Below are 17,662 nucleotides of genomic sequence, written 5' to 3' on the forward strand. Positions count from 1 at the left end.
CGTAAAGCGCCGGGCCATGGCGGCCGCGCCGGTGCTGCGGGCCCGTGCCTGCCGCCGCCTCCTGCTCTCCTCCGCCTCCTCCTCCGCCTCCTCCTCTACCTCCTCCGGCGGCGGCCGCGCGGCTGAGCGCGGGGAGCGGCCGGACAGCGCGGTAAACCCGGGCGGGGGCGGAAGGTGCCGTGGGGGAAGCCTCGGGGGCCGCCGCCCCCGCGGAGCCCCGTGTGGGGAGCGCTGCGGCTGCCCCCGGTAACGCCGGTGGAGCGGGGCCGGCCGGTGCAAACCGCGTTCCCCGCGGCCTCTGTCTTTGGATGTGCTTATCGAGCCCCCCGGTGTTTGTTTTTGGAGAGGCGCGGAGGTCCGCGCTGTTGGGAGACCCCAGGTGTTCCCGAACCCGGCTGGGGCAGGCACACGCCTGTGTGTGGGCACGTGGATGCAGGAAGAGCGCCGGGCTGAGGAAAACTTAGAATCATAGAATTATAAAATACGCTTAGTTTCAAGGGACCCACAAGGATCACCGAAACCCGATTCCTGGCCTTGCACAGAACAACCCTAAGAATTGCGCCGCGTATTTCTGAGAGAGTTGTCCAAAAGCCCCTTGAGCTTGTCGTGCTTGGCGCCGTGACCCCATCCTTGGGGGATCTCTCATCCCATCAGCCCTCTGGGTGAAGAGCCTTTAATATCCAGCCTAATCTTCCCCTGACACTGCTTCATCCTGTTCCCTGGGGTGCTGCCACTGGTCACCAGAGGGCAGAGATCAGCACCATAAAAAAAACTTGCACACTTGCTAGTTCTCTCCATGAAACATTTTAACAGGGTATCAGTGATAGAAAAATGAAAAAAAAAATTGATTAAAAAAAATACCTTATGGCAAAAGAGTTAAAGGTATCTTTCCAGTAGTGCATTTGTAAGTAAAAGTAAATTGTAAATGTACGCCATTGTTTTTGGTCACAATAAATATATGTGCTTTATTTCTGAAGTTGCTGTGCTTGCATGCTTCAAAGTTCTGTTTGGGAATTAATTCCAAATGGAGACTGCGGCAGTGCAGATGACGCCCTGTCTGTGTTCGGCAGGGTTTCCGTCCCCCCGCGCACTCGCGCAGCGACTGGATCGGGCCGCCGGACCGGCACTCCAACCTGCGCCCCGTCATCTTCTACGTGCCCCCCGAGGAGTCGGCGCTGGAGCGGCGTCTGCGGGAGGCGCGCCAGGAGGCCCAGGCCAGCAACCAGCGCTTCTGGGCACGGCACAACCGCGCCTTCCGCCAGGTGAGCCCGGCCCGCACCGCCTCCTCCTGCTGCTGCTGCTGCTCAGCGCCTGTCTCCCTGCCCAGACCCGGGGGGCTTGGCCTCTGAGCTGGGGGTCACTTCTGCCTGCTGTTAATGCACTCAGCATTAAATTATGGTTTTCTCATTCATTTCTTTAAATGACGCACGAAACTAAAAATCCCATGTTTTATTGCTGCCTAGTGGCGTAGAGTATTTGACTTTTCCCTGTCTTGCGCTGGAAGTAAAAAGTTGTAGCTGACCCACGTGCAAGACCTGCAAGAGCAGCTGTTGAAAATTATTTCGTGGCTGGTTTTCTCTTGTCGTAAGTGAGAGAAATTTGGTGTAATTACCAAGATTAAATGAAGTTAAATAATATGTCCCTTTTCACTGGCAGCGTATCCCAGCATGGCTAAAGTGAGTCTGTCTCCTTTGCTGATTTTAGCATCTCCCAACCGACGTGGCATTTTTTGGAAGGACAGTAACAGTTCAGTGATTCACCATTTTATGATGTTGAACATCATATCTTCTCAAAACTTGCAAAGATCCCAGAAAACAATGAAGCTTGTTGTTTTTTTTTAATTCCACAGAACTGTTTTTTAAGTCTGTAAAACACACACAAATGATTACTGTGCTTCCGTCTAAATACTTGTAATTTTTTAGGCTGCATGTTCTTCTCTATGCTCAAAATCTCACACAGTACAGCACGTTTCCATAGTTTGTTTTATAAATTGAAAGTTTGATCCTGTCAAACAACACTGAAGGTTGGCTGTAGCTTTACTCCACAAATCAGTTTTAGAAGTATCAGAATGACATTTGCATGAATTAATTGATGCATGCAGGTAGCAGGATCTAAGTGACCAGTTTAACTAACTCACTGGATTAAGAAAAGTGTTTAGTTGACACTTCCAAGTATAACAAGTATTGCTAGTTATTTCAAAGGGTGTTGAACACCACATTGCTATGTAATTAAAAACAATGGTTAACTTCAAGGACTGACTACATCCCATTCTAATGTGGAAAAACATGTTTTAGGAAAAAGAAGAATTTATTCATTCAAGACTGAAAGCCAAGGGTCTGGAAATGAGAGATGAATCAGGTTAGTGAGATCTTTGTTAAAAGTTTAGGATGCATTCTGAATTCTGTTTAACTTTGAATTATGTTAGTTTATGCTCTTTGTGTTCTGTCACAATTAAATCTTAGGGATAGGCTTTAGAAGTGTTTTCAGGAGTGTGATAAAAAAAGAGATGAGGAGCTTTTCAGAGATGTGCATGTGGGGGTCAGATCATCTCTTGCACTGTTCTCCCTCTAATTCCTTCCCCACAGCCAGCGGGAATGTGCTCAAATCCTAGCCCAGTAATATAATAATCATGTAGCCTAAGGAGGAAGGGACTTTTTACTTTCACACCTCCTAAGCCAGTGAGCTGGCTGTGATAAACACACAGAGCATTTGCCTCAAGTGCATGTTACGGTTGCATGGATAAATTCACAGTCTTTGGCTTCAGGTCCATGGTGTGTCCAATGAATACAACGTTTTTCCTTGAGGGAGGGGAAGACAGTTTCTGGGGAGATGGCAGCTGCTCTCTGCCTGAGCACAGTTGCTGTAAAATAGTTGTCTCTCTAATTCATTGTGTGAAAATGAAAACAAAATGCCTTCATAATAATAGTGAATTGGGCATTGTAGTATGAGGTTGAACACTTTGTTCACAGAATAATGATCTGTTTGAGTTTAGTGCAGCATCTGCTCTGACGTTCTGTATGTCACAGACCATTATTTTTCTTTTCTGTTTGTATCCTGGTGATCAGTGTGTGCTTGAGAAGTAATTTTCATTAAGATCTGTGTTGTTTCAAAACCACTGCTTTTATATTGCTGTTTTGGTTTTTTGTGGGTTTTATTTTTTGTGGGGTTTTTGGGGGTTTTTTTTGGGTTTTTTTTCTTTTACACTCTAGAAGTAAAAGAGAGTGACCACATACTTCCATTAAAAATAAATTTATATCAACTGCATGCCTTTGGTCAGCAATTCTATAATACAGCTGTGAGTGTTTGTAAAAATAAAAATATACACGAACAGTTGGAACAAAACTTCCTTATACCAGTATGAAGAAAAAAATTAACTACCGGTATTAAGCTGACAGCCTTCAAATGGTTTTAGAGCTATTTATCCCATAGTATGTTTATACTTGGTGGTATATTAGTTTTTAAAATAATGACAACTAGAACCAATCAATAATTTACATTTCTGTGATCAATCTCAAGAGCCTTAAAATGCATTTTGGAAGAGTAACAAGTTGAATATTGCAATTCCATCTCCCTCATCATACTCGTGTTCCCTGGGGCATTGAAATTTGACTTTCATTTTAGGGACACTTTGTGCCAGGAGGTTTGTGTAGGAATTGTCTGGTAGAGTTGAGAGTATTTGCTGGTTCTCAGGATTAGACATCTGTGATGTAGCCACAGGTCTTCCTGTTCTTCCTTACATATTTTGGTTATAAGTGACATATTCAGAATCATTTTTTGTATTTGCTTCTTCTCAAAATAATTGCCTGCTAGATTGTTTGGAAGTCTGACATCTCGGAACATAATCTTTTTGCCTGAAGTTACTTGAAATTTATCAACAGTAATAGGAAAAGAATTACATCTGAAAATATCATGTCAATTGTGGATAGTGTTCTTTTGATATTTATGGACTTGCTTTAGGAGGGAAATTAAGTTACTAAATGCTCTTACTGGTTTAGGCTTCAGCCCTGCGAGAAATTATTTTATTCAAAGGATAGGTGCTCATAGATCTCTGCACATTTTCATAGGGGTTCACTGGTTCCCTAAATAGTTTAAGAGCTGATAAACTTCATCACTTCCACAAGTAATAAGGGTTTAGGAACTATACCAGCTTCAAGATGATCAGGTTTTTTTATCTGCTGTCCTCTCTAGATAAGTTTTAAAAGTTGAAAGATAAAGGCATGCTAACTTGTTCAGGGTTACACAGAAAGCTTTAGGAGCAGGGAGCTGGACCTAAGCATCTGAACCCAGTGTCTTGGTCCAGAGAATTGCCTTGACTTTGTTACACCAAAACCTATTTTCAGGTCACAAAGCAACACTGAATGCAGAAGAAATGGCTGACTTTTACAAGGACTTTCTAAGGAAAAATTTAAAAAAGCATTTGCAGTATAACAGGTATGTAGAAGGTATTTATGTTGGCCATTATACATTACAGTCTAAGTGAAAGGTATAAGATCAAGTTTAAAATCTGAACATTTTTTCTGTAATCGGTAAAACAACCCAAACCCCTGTAATTTTGGAAAATTACTTTTTTAATGCTGTTATTAGCATTTGACAGAAATTTGCATTATCATTTGAGTTCTGCTGCTGCTTATTGTTGTTTTAGTGGAAAGATAAGCTCAAGTCTGAGGTTTAAAGAGACAAGATCAGGCACATTTTATTAGCTTAGGGCACAGGTCTTTTCATGCTGCTAATTGAAACTGATAAATATGCAAATAGACCACTTGAAAGTTCTGTATAACAGATTCTAGCTGACTGTTAAATAAGGACAAGTAAATGTGGTTTATCTCAAAGGAAAATCTTTTAATGGGAGTAATATGTAATAATCTTGGTTCTATTATTTTGCAAGTGTCTAGTAAAAAAGTGATCAGCTTTTGAGTCTGGCGAGGCATAAATTGATCACCTGACTTGCCCTGAGTAGAATCTCAACTACAGCTTCTAAACCCACATCCAGCTCTTCACAGCATCTCCTGCATTGTTTCAGTATTACTGTGTGTACAGCTCAATAAACTGGATTGGGGATCTGAAAAGGGGTGGAAAAGGGGTGCAAACACACATTCCCCTGCAAGTAGCTGTGCACACTTGAAAAAGGGCAAGAAATGAAGGAGGAATGGGAAGGTGGAGAAAGACAGCACTTAAACCAGGAATAGTGACCACTGAATGTGAAAGCACAACTGCAGTTCCCTCCCTGTACTGGATTGGGAGATTATTGAGCTCAAAAGTGTCAGGTGTGACTGGGTTCCTAAAGGTGTAGTGCTAGTGAGAATTCTGCCATCAAGTGAGCTATAACAAATGGTCGCTCAAGTTTCTTCATGTGTATTGTGCATAAACTATAAAATACTATCCTGTAAGAACAATTTAACTTAAAATATTTAAAAATGCACATCTTATCTTGCCCATAGAGGGGCAGGGGGGAACCTCACCATGATCCAAAGCAACAGCATGAAAAGATGCAAAGTAAGAAATTGTTTTTAGTGAAAGGATTGTCAATACATTGCCTATAACTGCTAAGTGGGAATGCAAGTACTTCATCTTAGAACTGGTTACCAGTTGCTATTGTTGCAGTGACCTTAGGATAGTGTCCCATCTTCAGGGTGGGATAATTCAGGCTTCGTGCTTAAACATGACCTTCCTTGCTGCTGACTTGTAAAATCAGGTTGTGTCAGCTGCATTGTTGTAGTTTCAAAGTGGAACTGCACAGCCCTGAAAACAGCAGAGCTTTTTACAGGCACTCTGATTTTGAGGGGTCATATTTATAAAAATCTGTTTATGCATTTAGCGGTATGTTCTTTTGCAGTATTGCCAGCTGGCCTGAAAACTGGCAGCTGAAGTGTTGCAACTTCTAAAATGTAGTTAAAATTGAAGCAATGACTGTGCATAGATGCCTTGAATATTTAGTTCAGGGTACTTAGACTGGAAATACAATTTAGTTTTGGAAAAAAAATCAAGAAAGATATAGGAAATTAAATGTGAAAGGGGAAAAGAAACAGTTGCAATGTTAGCATGATGTTTTTATTTAACATGACATTTGAAGGGGTAGCTCAGTGCTGCCTGTCAGTGTGAATTTGGCCACTATCCTCACTGAGAGGTTGGTATCTCAGGCTTATGTTAGATCTGTGCATGTAAGGTTTCCCCCAGACATCCCAAGAGAAGACCTAAATCCCAGTGTTCTAGTTCTAGAATTCTTCGTATCCTATTGTTTCTTGTGAGCATTTTAGAACATGGGAGTGAGATCCTTGTTAGAAACTAGAAAAAATTTTGATGTTATTTTAATTTGTAACAGGGGCAAGAACTTGAAGCAAGTTTTCAGAGGTTAAAAAGGGCTGATGCAGACCATACTGTGAATAATTTGAATTGGTTCCAGAAGCCATGCATGATTCATAAAAATTAGGTTATTTAAAGATATAAAAACTAACTTTGACAATACTAAGGGCATTATCTTTAAAAGATATTGCAGTAGAAAGATAATATGGGTAAAGAAAATGAGTTATACAATTAGCCTTTGAAGTGTGATTTGATTTTATTTTTTCATACCCTTATACGAAACCAACTCTGCCCTTTTCAACACAGGCATCTTCATCCACACACAAACAAATCTTACCTGAAGCCCAGCACTGGCAGGAAGTTAGTCCAGATAGCTTGGTGATCAGCTTTACTTCTGAAACATGAGACATGATTTTAACTATTTTATCTCACCTGATTTCAAATACAGTTGCAACCCTGTAATCCACGTGTCATCTGTTCATGAGTGTGGATATACACATGGACTTTGTTATAGGTTATTTAACTCTTAACTAGGCAGGAAAAGCGTTACCACAAAAAAGGGAAAATGCAGGTCATCACTGAAATGTCATTTGTCAATGCCAAAAGATATTTTAATATAACTGTGTATTTTTTTCCTGTTCTTGTTCTGTGTGCTGATGATTTTCTTGGCTTTGGAATCCTAGAGACTGGTATAAACATAACTTTAGGATCACATTCCTCATGGGACAAGTAGCACTGATGAGAGCTCTGAGGTGGCTTCGTTGGAGAAAGAAAAATGTAGAACAGTAATCGCAGCTCCATGAAGAATGCAACATTACATGCTCTAAACTTGTGGTTTATAATAATGTTCAAAATCTGAATGGTTGATGCAATAATTACTTGAATTTGTTTGTTAAAACTATGTAAATAAAAGTCAACACTGCTTAATTTATAAGCAGTATGTAGATTTCCTTTACCCTTTATTCCAAGAATATCTAAAATATTTCTCCACCAAAACACAACCAAGAAAACTTTTAAAAGCTGTTCTTTGTTCATGTCAGATGGAAGGGGTAATGACTGTCCTGTTTCTACTACAGAGTTATGGCTGCTAAATAATATGAGATTCAGTGTGCTGTACCTGAACTCTGGTCTCAGTGATGTCACCACTAACTATATTAGTATATAAAGACAAAAATGCCTCATTTTGCAGCAATTGCCTGTCTGGGGCAGTAGCTATCCATAAGTAATACAAAATGGGTGAAGAAACAAGTTTGTTCTGTAAGTATATATACAATCATTTTAGAATAATCCTCTCTTCAGTGTGATTATTTGCTATTTTTAATAAAGATTTAAGTATGATTTCATATAAAGTGCTAATGCAATAGGATCTTCTTAGGTTATTGTTTAATTAAGAGAAATGGGACAAGAGCTCCTCTGATCCATGATTGGTAAATGTTTTAGTTGCTGAGCAATTTAACAAATGTGCCGCCTGTCATTTAATCTTGGTAGAAGACGAAACTGGTAACTCCTGTATGGAGAACAACATTACTACAAGTATGCACTGCTTTCTCCTGGTTCATTTCTTCCAAAAAATGTGTTCTCACCACTTTCTTTAAGGCACTGAAAACAACTTTCCTGAGGGTTGTTTCTGTGGCCTCCAGGTAGGTAACATGAATTGGAAAGAGCTTGGTTCAAGTGAAATGTTACGCCATGTATTTTTAATTTAAAAGAAGTCTCACTCCTCACTATCTTCTCTCTGTTCATATATATAGTTAAATGATCTTTTTTATCCAGTGCCTACTAAGAGGATTCTGTTAAAAAGAATGTATGCTGTCAGATGAAGTGTTTTCCTAAAGCTGTGCTGTAGGGAAGGTGCTGCTTTTGGAAACATGATCTCAGTAGCCATTGACCTATTTTTCGTATCTAAACATGACATGTTTTATTCAGAGACTTTTTCAACTGAAGCAAAAAGAGCTTTGTCCCCATCAGCTATAATAATTTCTTTGCAAAATGAAATAAATGTTACTGATACAGTAGCAGATCACAGTGTTTCATATAACTATGATATTATATTGGGGCTAAAGTGGCCACTGAATTGTGATTTTAAGGTTGAGTTATTAGTAAATGAAAACAGTCATTAATGGTGTTTGCTGAGATAATAATGAATACTTTGAAAATATTTGTGAATGTTACACTGCATCAGTACTGTAAAGGGTATATATTTATTAAAAAATTACAAAATGCCATGTTTCAGAAAATAAATTTCTGAAATAGACTGCTGTGGGTGTGTAATAGAATTAATTCTTCAGGGCTTTATGGTAAATCATATCTTACAGTATGTAAGCTTTGACCACAATGTGAATGCACACTTTAATAGGTAGTTCTGATATAAAACAGTAATTGGGTAATACAAGAAAATATCCCAGAACTGGAGAGACCAGAGCCCCAGTGGACTGGTGGTTAATGGCCATGTGTTCTGACAGCCTGTGTATAACATCCCTAAGGTAGTTTCAGATATGCTTTAAATGGATAGAGGTCAATCAAAAGCATTTTCATTTTCTGAGCTGCTCACTTCCATTAGCACAGACATTTTTGTGTCTGCCTGCTGAACCAGATCAGGAAATTGATTTGCTACTCAAACTAATCCAAGGAAAAAACTGTTCGATGTCAGACGAGTTAATGTGCCTCATCATGCAGATATGTGTTGTTTGGCATGGGGGAGCTGTGGGAATTCAAATGGAAGCTTTGGATTGTGCTTCTGTAAATTCACAGTTAAAACTGTTTTCTGAACATGTAATTTTAGTGTTGGTCACCCAAAAACAGTATCAGCAACAGTGGATCATGCTAGGATTAAGCTGCAAGCTGCTTTGTCTTTTAAATACCTCCAGGGACAGTGACTCAACCACCTCCCTAAACAGCCTGTTGGGCTGCCTGACAACCCTTCTGGTGAAGAAATTTTTCCTAATATCTCATCTAAACTTCCCTTGGCACAACTTGCAGCTGTTTCCTCTCATCCTGTTGCTTGTGACTTGGGAGAAGAGACCGACTCTCAACTGTCTACAACTTCCTTTGGGGTAGTTGTAGAGAGCAGTAACACTCCAGCACCTCCCTGTTCTTCCTGGATTGAGGGCCCCAGAACTGGACACAGCACCTGGGGTGTGGCCTCACCAGTGTTGGGTACAGGGGAATGAATGGTCACTGTCCTGGTCCTGCTGACCACACTATACCTGATAGAGGTCAGGATGCCACTGGCCTTGGCCACCTGGGCACGCTCTTGCCTCATGTTCAGACACTGCTGACAAAACCTCTGCTTCTACTTGTTGACCCTCACACCGCTGGCCTTGGCCCATCAACCCAGCCTGCCCAGAGCCCTCCTGCCCGCCAGCAGATGACACTCCTGCCCAGCTTGGTGTCTTCTGCAGTCTGAGGGTGTCCTCAATCCCCTCATCCTGGTCATTGATAAAGATGTTAAACAGAACTGGCTCCAGCTCTGCTCCCTAGGGAACACTACTCATGACTGGATGCTAAATGAATGCAGCACCATTCACCAGAACTCTGGGCTCAGCCATCCAGACAGTTTTTAACAAGGAAGAGTGCACCCATCCAAGCCACGAGCAGCCAGTTTCTCCAGGAGAATACTGTGGAAAACAATGTTAAAGCTTTATTGAAGTCTAGAAGGCAACATCCACAGCCTTTCCCTCATCCTCTCCAGAGGTCATCTTGTCACAGAAGGAGATGGGGTCAGTCAAGCAGGACCTTCCATGTGATCATTCTCAGGCACTTCTATGGTTTCTAACACATCAATATCCCTTGTGTCACTGCTGCCACATGGATTTCCATCTCCTGTCTCCATTGAGACAGCAGATGAAAGGACATCCCCAGCACACCATCCCTCAGACACTGGCATGTTGCCTCCAGGCTATCTCCAAGCCTGGTTTTATCCTTTTCCCCCTTCAAATTCATTAGGATTCTGTGTGGAGTGCTGAGTGCCTTCATCTAAAACCTATTGAGGGGAGTGAGATATCTTATCTATTAGGTATGTGTTGAGGTCTGATTTAAAATATCTAATAGAACCACTGTGAAAAGATGTTATTAAAAATAATCCATCTGAAATTTTGAATCTCATTACTAAAAACCACATGCATTTACTGAGATAATTACATTTTGAACAGCCAAAAGCTGTATCATTTTCACCAGTGTTGCATTACTTTTGTTGGTTTTTTTCCTTGACTCAGAGCAATTGCAATAACACCAGCTGCTTTTAGATATTATTGATCATAAAACCTCTATACATCAAAGGAAAGCCAAGGAGATGCCAAAGACTACTAAAAATAAAATTTTTATGTATACAAAAGCCTGCTACAGTAACTGAAGCTGGTGAAATAGATCAAAGAGTGACTTTTTTGTGCAAATTTTCTGAGTATAGGAAAAAATACAGGGGAGTGTTCTTATCATTTAAGTATTTAGCTAATCCTGTCAGAAGGAACAGCAGTATTTCATATTCAGTAGTGTCAGCATATGCCTTTTTAGTCTCTCTCATGCACTCACTAAGTCCACAATAAAGCAATAGTATTTTGGTAATAATCAAATAGTTTTAGACTTGGGGTGGTTTTGTTTTGAAAATCTGTGTGGGGTTTTGCTATTCACTGAATTCACTGAATATTAGAGCAATCATTTTGGTAGAATATGAGAGGAGTAAGAGGAAGTGTCAAATGGGAATTAAGCCGCAGACTGATTAAAGGCTGGATTAAAGTGACTGCAACATCTTTACATGTGATTAATAAAGACCTGTACTTCTTTAAAAAAGAAGAGCTGTTCTCAGTTTCAGTATGATATTTAAAAGCAATGATAGCAGCTATGGAGGAGACAGCTTCTATGTTTAACTGAACATTCTTAGGGATAATATTAAAATCTAGTTCAGACCTCATATTCACTATTTAGAAACTGACCCTTCCTGGCCCCATTTCAAGTGGACTGTCCTGCTTGCAATTTCTAGTTTCCACTGTCACTAGGCAAGATTGGTACCCTACAGGGTAATCAGATTTAGCCAAACAAGAACTTAATTTACATCCTGTGCAGAGCCCACAGGCCAATATTTTGCATAAAGACTGGAAGATTGAAATGTTTTCAGGAAAGGATAATATATGCCTGGAACTGTAATATGCACGAATAACATTTTCATCCTAAAAATGATATTCACTGATCACTGTAAACTGATTCACAGAATAATAAACCCATAATTGAATATTCAAGTTCATTTCTCAAAAGAAAAATTAGTAAGGGAAACACAGCTCACTTTATTTCTTAACAGTTTATGTCTTGAGAAGAGTTTATAAGTGCATAGAATGTAATCATCTTGAAGTACATATTCATTAGTATTCATAATTATATAAATCACTTCACTGTGCCTTGGCTTTGCATTCATTAATGCATTAAGATTTACCCAAGTATTGTGAGATTTGCTTGACTGATACATTCAAACAGCAGACGCTGTGGAAGTGCAAGAGTAGTACATTTGGCTAGAAATAGTAAAGGCAAAAAAAAATACATGATCCCTTTTCAAATCTGATCTTACTCAGAAGTATTATTGTGTAGTGACTCACCTACAGCCAGAATCAGTTTTGGAAGCTCTGAAGACATGGTCCATTTCATACATTGGTTTGTGTTTGTGGCTTGTGGTTCAAACCAAATACCCATTAGATTGAGTTTCTTATATTCTGCAGGGAAAGGCACAGTGATTTTGCTTGCTGGTGTATGCAGGTTCTCATCCTTAGGGTGGTCCCAGGTGTGTTGTGACCAGGGCCTGAGACAGCAGGAGACATTTCTGCTGTCTTTATGCATCTCCTGAGGCTGCCAGGAGGCAATTAGCCCCAGCCTAAGCCAGAGAAGCCCTGAAGCTACTGTGATGGACCATGCCTGGCATCAGTTTCAGCAGCCCCCCCTGCCAGTCAAGGCTTTCTGGCATTCAGCAGTGCTCTGTTCACACCGCTGCCTCCAAAGAACCCACTGATATGATTCAGCTGCAGACTTGGCTGTGATACTTCCATCAGCTGAGCCAAAACATTAACAGGCAAAACACAAGTTTCAGAATCATAAGAAATTCAGGTCACTATTCATATCTCATTGTAAAAGAACTTCCTGTTGACAAATTGTAAGAAATCCTTGCCATGGAAAAATTCTCTCATGATGATTGGGGTGTAGCATACATTGGCTGTTTTTAAAGGGCTCCAGAAAAGCTACAGACTTTAATTTCTGGAATGACTCGAATAATTAAGTCTAAATTCTTGGGAGAGAGCAGAGGGGGTATGTGATGTTTTGCAAAACAGACTTTGTAGTTGAGGCTATTTAAGAAGACAAAATCCATGAATTTCGAATTTCAAAAGAGCCTGACTGCCTTGATTGCTTTCCAAGTGATTGTATTATCCTGGCGTGTCATATAGAAAATAGCCGGTATGACACAGCGTAAATATTGTGTAACAAACCAAGTCAAGTCAGTTCTGACCTTAGCAGCTCTACAATAAATACTTAGGAGAAAACACTTCTTTGTTCAAAATTGTATAAGAATGGAAGACAGAATGGAAACTAAGTTGCAATGAATATGTAAGAAAATGCCTTCTGAATTTTATCAATCTTCTTTTCACATTTACCAAAATAGCATTTCACTTTTACTGTCATGTCTGGAAAACCTCCAGCTTCCTCAGGCCTCATGAAAAATTCCACCATGGATAACCGAACAAAATACTAAGCTGACATATGAGTAAATAGCCACAGGTGCCAATTAGTGCCAAGGAAGAATTCCAGCTCACTTCAAAGAAAAAAAATCAGTTCTGCCATAGGATATTAGAGAGCAACTTGAATTGACAAGAGATGCTCAAAATTAATTCGTTTGCTGCCTCTCCCCTGGTGCTGCTTCTGCTGCTGGGAAAATAGAAAATTCAGTGTGGCACCTGAGGGCTTGCTGGGCATGTCTAAGTTACCGCAGTATCTCAGCCATAAATCTCAGTACCACAGGACTGAGTTAAACAGGCTGGTGCTGGGACAATGTGGCTGAAGAGCTGCCACTGTGCAGAGCACTTTTCCATCTCAGGAAGATTTTTCTCAGGCTTTTAAATCATGAGGTACATAGTTTCTCTAAAAGCAGTAAAGCAGCTTATTACCTACTGACTTGAGTCTATAATTTATAGGTATTATCAAACAGCCACTTAGCACTCAATGTTCAATTTCATATGTAATTAACAATGTACTTTCAGCTTTTAGTGCTACTGTATGTTTACATGTAAATTAGAAAAACAATGTCACTTGTTTGCAATATGAACTTTGGTTTTGGGGACTACCCAACAGAATTCATAACCAAAAATTCAAAGAGATAGAAAAGAAGTGAAATTAATGAAAAAGATGGTTAACACCGCATTCCAGCTTCCTTCGGCTGCAAAATGAGTGGGACGGGAAATGACAAAAGTGTGAACCATCCTTTAACGGAATTTAGAGTGCTTTCTGCATTGGTGCACAATAAACCTGGCAGCACTATTTTACAGTTATGTAGTTAATTACAAGGATGTGGGGCACGTTAAACTGCTGCCCACAATGGAACCATTTACAGGGTAGATTTCTGGTCAGTGTTATAGACTGGGGAAGGAAGATACTGTTATTCATCAGCCGATTCTGTGTGAGTCATGGCAGCTTTCAAACATATGGTGATGGTGTACTTTGTGGCCCCTCAGTATGTAATATGAAGTGTAACACTGTGTAGGCAGTATATTTCACTTTCATGGATAATTTATATTTATCAGTTGTTCCCAGCTTCCTCTTAGTGTTTACTGAGGCATATGTCAGTTCCTGTTTACAGCTACATTATCTTCAATAGGTAGATAGAAAACTGCGCTATATATGTCTTTGAAACAATTTCAATACATTCAACAATTTCAATATATTTCAATTTCAGCTTTCATTAAAAATAATTATTTTAGCTATTAAGGAATAATCTTATCTTAAAATACACAGATTCAAAATCCAAAGTACTACATATGGCATGTTTCAGCAATTCCCCAGAACTTTCCCAGAAGGCTGTAGTTAATTGGTGTGGCAGAGTGAATTGCTCTCTGTTATCAAAACATCTCAAACAGTCCAGGTGTTTTAGGTGATAATGGTGTCATAGAGAACCATGGCAGCATGGATTTTTTCCTTCAAAGAAATTACTACAAGCTCTACTCTGTCAATTTTCCTATGCCCAGCTGGCCACCAAAGTCAAAGGCCAAGGAGTCCTGCTTTAAATTCCTATTTAAAATTGTCCTCTTGATGCCTTAAGTTTTAGCTTTCATATTTTCCCGATTCTGTACTGCATTAGTATATAACTCTGAACTTAATAAAAAGTGTTAGCAAGTTCTCTTCACAATTTAGTTTGACAAAACAATCCTTTTCCAGCCCGAGAATCAAGGACATCGTTGCAGCTTCAGGCCCAAAAAGTATGAACAATAGGTAAATGAGGAGAGCAATCTGGGAGGATGGGACTTCATAACCTGAAGCTGTAATTGGACAATTAACCCCAATATGTAAATGGACCGAAACTTACAAAAGTGTGATAACGTGTGACCCATCGTCCATCTTGGGTGTAGCCTCAGCCAGGCTCTTGTACTGCCCAAGGTGTATCCTTTGGAAGCCTTTTTAATAAATACCTACTTTATTCCTTTAACACTGCCTAGCCTCTGTTCTAGCTATCCTTTCAAGGCATCACTCTAAAGTAAAATTGTAGCCTCAGAATATCTGTAATGACCTACATACCAATGAGGTAACTGCCTTCTTAGCCAGTTGCTGCATAAATTACCTAAATTACCTAAATTGAATCCAGTCTTTTTGGCACGAGGAAAACCTTCAGAATGCAATGTGATTCAGCAGTGGCTGCCAAACTTGTCAAACTAATAGCATCCCCTCACTGGGTTATTTTATACCTGTACTGGTCAATGAAAAACCTGTACATAGGTGTAGGAGGAATTGCTTTCTTCAGAAATAGACACCTACAAGGCTACTTTCTAAGGCCTCCTTTCACATCCCCTAAATATAGGGGGTACACTGAGTGTGGGTAGGCTAGGTTAGAGATGGGCCCCATGGAGGTCTTGGGCAGAACTATCACATGAAAGGCAGGTCCTTGAAGTTGTCCAAAGAATACAGGGAGCAGGGAGTAGTATAGGGGTGAGAAGGGACAAAGTTCATTTAAAACCCTTCTCTCAAACTCTTCTCACCTGGGCTATCAGTCTCAGTTTTGGAGCTTTTGGAGGCTGTCCACAGATTGAGTTCTTAAGAATATTTGCTCTCAGGTAAGTGACAGAGAAGCCTGTGGAGCTAAGACACACAATCCATCCTGTTGGAGTGAATTACACAATCATCTCACTGATGTTTTAAGTGCAAGCCTTGATACCAGTGATGTACAGATCTTGCTTTCTTCTGCGTCGTTGTGAAGACACAGAAGAAATGAAGAGTGTGTCCATGGAATGTCTTCGAACTCAATACTTTTAAGTGGATTTATCTGTGAGCAAGTAAGAAAATGTCTTGTTAAAACAGATTTAAAAATATAGATATCCAATAGAAAATACAGGAATTACAGCATCTGAAAGTTAAGCAAAAGCTTCGTGGTACATACTTGCTGTAGGACGAAGGAGGCAGTAAGGAGAGAGGACTCATATACAAACCCCTGGGAATAAGATCATCTGTCCTTATCCTGCATCTGCTCTGTTTCCCAGGAGACAGGATGAGGAACAAAATATCTAGCACAGGCAGTTCTGTTTGCTATTGATTTTTAGAGTGACTCTGCCCTTCTCAGCCCCATGTCCTGTCTACCATCCATCTAGCCACAGGCACATTCAGAGAAGCCATTTTCTGTACAGACATAATTGGTCATTGGCACAGAAATGACAGAAACTATTGTCACACAGCAGAAGCATTTCCCTTTCCCTTGGGGCACACTCTATTACCATGAAGTCCCCAGTCCAGTGCAGCTGGGTACTGCCCCTAAAATACCCTCTTAACCAAGACAAACACCGACAATAAAAAGTGGATGTAAAATGGCCTCCTGTAAAAAAAAAAAAAAAGAAATAAAAAAAAAGAGAGAGAAATTCCAATCAACCTTGGATGCCAAGTGAATTTGGTATAATTCCATATAGAGCATTAGCTAAGGAAGAGAGAAAAGCATTTAACAGAAGAAAGGGGTATAAAATTTTAGCAATTACTGTGCCATGTGCAGAAAAGTAATACATCAAGTGAAAGGGAGGGTACTGATAAATCTGACTTGGGAAAAAACATTTTGGATAGTGACCATGGCACAAACAGTTGCAACTCTTTAGGCTTAAGAAAGATGAAGCAAATAGGAGCAGAGAAGGGCAAATTGAATAATCAGGGAGATGTAGAATCTCTTTTAAAGAGATTAAGAGTTCAGTTTGTTTAGCCAAGCAAATTAATGGTCATGGGGGGAGAAGGGTGTGCGGAATCCGCCACACAGGTGAGTGGAGGAAGAAGCAGCCAACAGAGTTACGCAGAGAAGAATATTTTTTTCTACAATAATTTAATTAAACATATAAAAGAGAAGTGTTACCTGTGAGGACTTCCTTAGAAATGCAAACACAGAGAGAAATGGGGCCAATTACTAGCCAGGGAAAAGAGCCAGGAAAAAAATAACACAATTTGGCACAATATCTGTATGTATATATTACCCTTGAGAATGCACAGTGGAGGAGTGATGTTCTTGGGCAGGAAGGGCAAGATGCCTGCTTGGTTTCCAAAGACTTTGATAATTACATTTAGAAAAAGACCAGATTATAGGTGGTTATCTGTAATGGCTTTTAGACTTTGGAGATTTAGTTGTCTTTCTTTCTTCAGTAGGTGCAAATTTCTACTTGGAAAAGGTCACATACAGGCATCCACTGGCATTAGCATTTCTTGTTATTAGCTTATGTGTAAGCTTTAATAAAAGGCAGCATTTGAAAAATCACAGCTTCCTTCTCTAAAAGTATGGAGGAACCTCAGATCTCCTGTATCTGTGTGAGGAAGCACCAATTTTCCTGGTGCTGAGGCAAGTTTATATTCTAGTCTGTGCTTCTGCCTGATGCTGATAGGAAAAAAAAAATAGTGCTTTACCTATGTTTTCATAGATTCACCCCTCAAAATAAGAAAAATCTCATACTGCTTAATGAAATTATCCCAGATTTACACTGGTGTCTGACTGAAATTAGTCACAGCCCTCACAGGTTGGTTGTTTTGTTTTGGTTTTTTATTTTTTTAGGAAAAAGCATTTTTATAATGAAACTCTGGAGGATTTAATGAGAAAAGGTTATCTAAGAGTCTCCTTTGCCAAGGATCCTACAATGACTACTGAAATTACAAAGGAAAGAGTCTC

At 40.0% G+C, this 17,662-nt stretch overlaps 1 protein-coding gene across 1 annotated transcript; it reads left to right on the top strand.

Annotated features, from left to right (window-relative positions):
* The first annotated feature begins 10 nt into the window (after positions 1-10).
* On the top strand, positions 11-8,581 carry COA8 (cytochrome c oxidase assembly factor 8). Its single transcript, XM_066188893.1, has 5 exons — positions 11-151; positions 1,071-1,262; positions 2,295-2,358; positions 4,341-4,431; positions 6,984-8,581. Exons 1-5 carry the CDS (start codon positions 17-19, stop codon positions 7,087-7,089), a joined length of 588 nt encoding a protein of 195 aa, XP_066044990.1. The 5' UTR covers positions 11-16; the 3' UTR covers positions 7,090-8,581.
* Positions 8,582-17,662: the final 9,081 nt, after the last annotated feature.

The sequence above is a fragment of the Chamaea fasciata genome, unplaced genomic scaffold (assembly GCF_029207755.1).
Source record: "Chamaea fasciata isolate MVZ Bird 193981 ecotype frontalis unplaced genomic scaffold, bChaFas1.0.hap1 SCAF_7, whole genome shotgun sequence".
Classification (NCBI taxonomy): domain Eukaryota; kingdom Metazoa; phylum Chordata; class Aves; order Passeriformes; family Sylviidae; genus Chamaea; species Chamaea fasciata.

Excerpts from the sequence above, each read along its gene's own strand:
- COA8 (XM_066188893.1), top strand. The coding sequence starts at position 17 with ATGGCGGCCGCGCCGGTGCTGCGGGCCCGTGCCTGCCGCCGCCTCCTG. Across the intron at positions 1,263-2,294 it reads ACAACCGCGCCTTCCGCCAG|GAAAAAGAAGAATTTATTCA; the intron begins GTGAGCCCGGCC and ends AACATGTTTTAG. Across the intron at positions 4,432-6,983 it reads AAGCATTTGCAGTATAACAG|AGACTGGTATAAACATAACT; the intron begins GTATGTAGAAGG and ends TTGGAATCCTAG.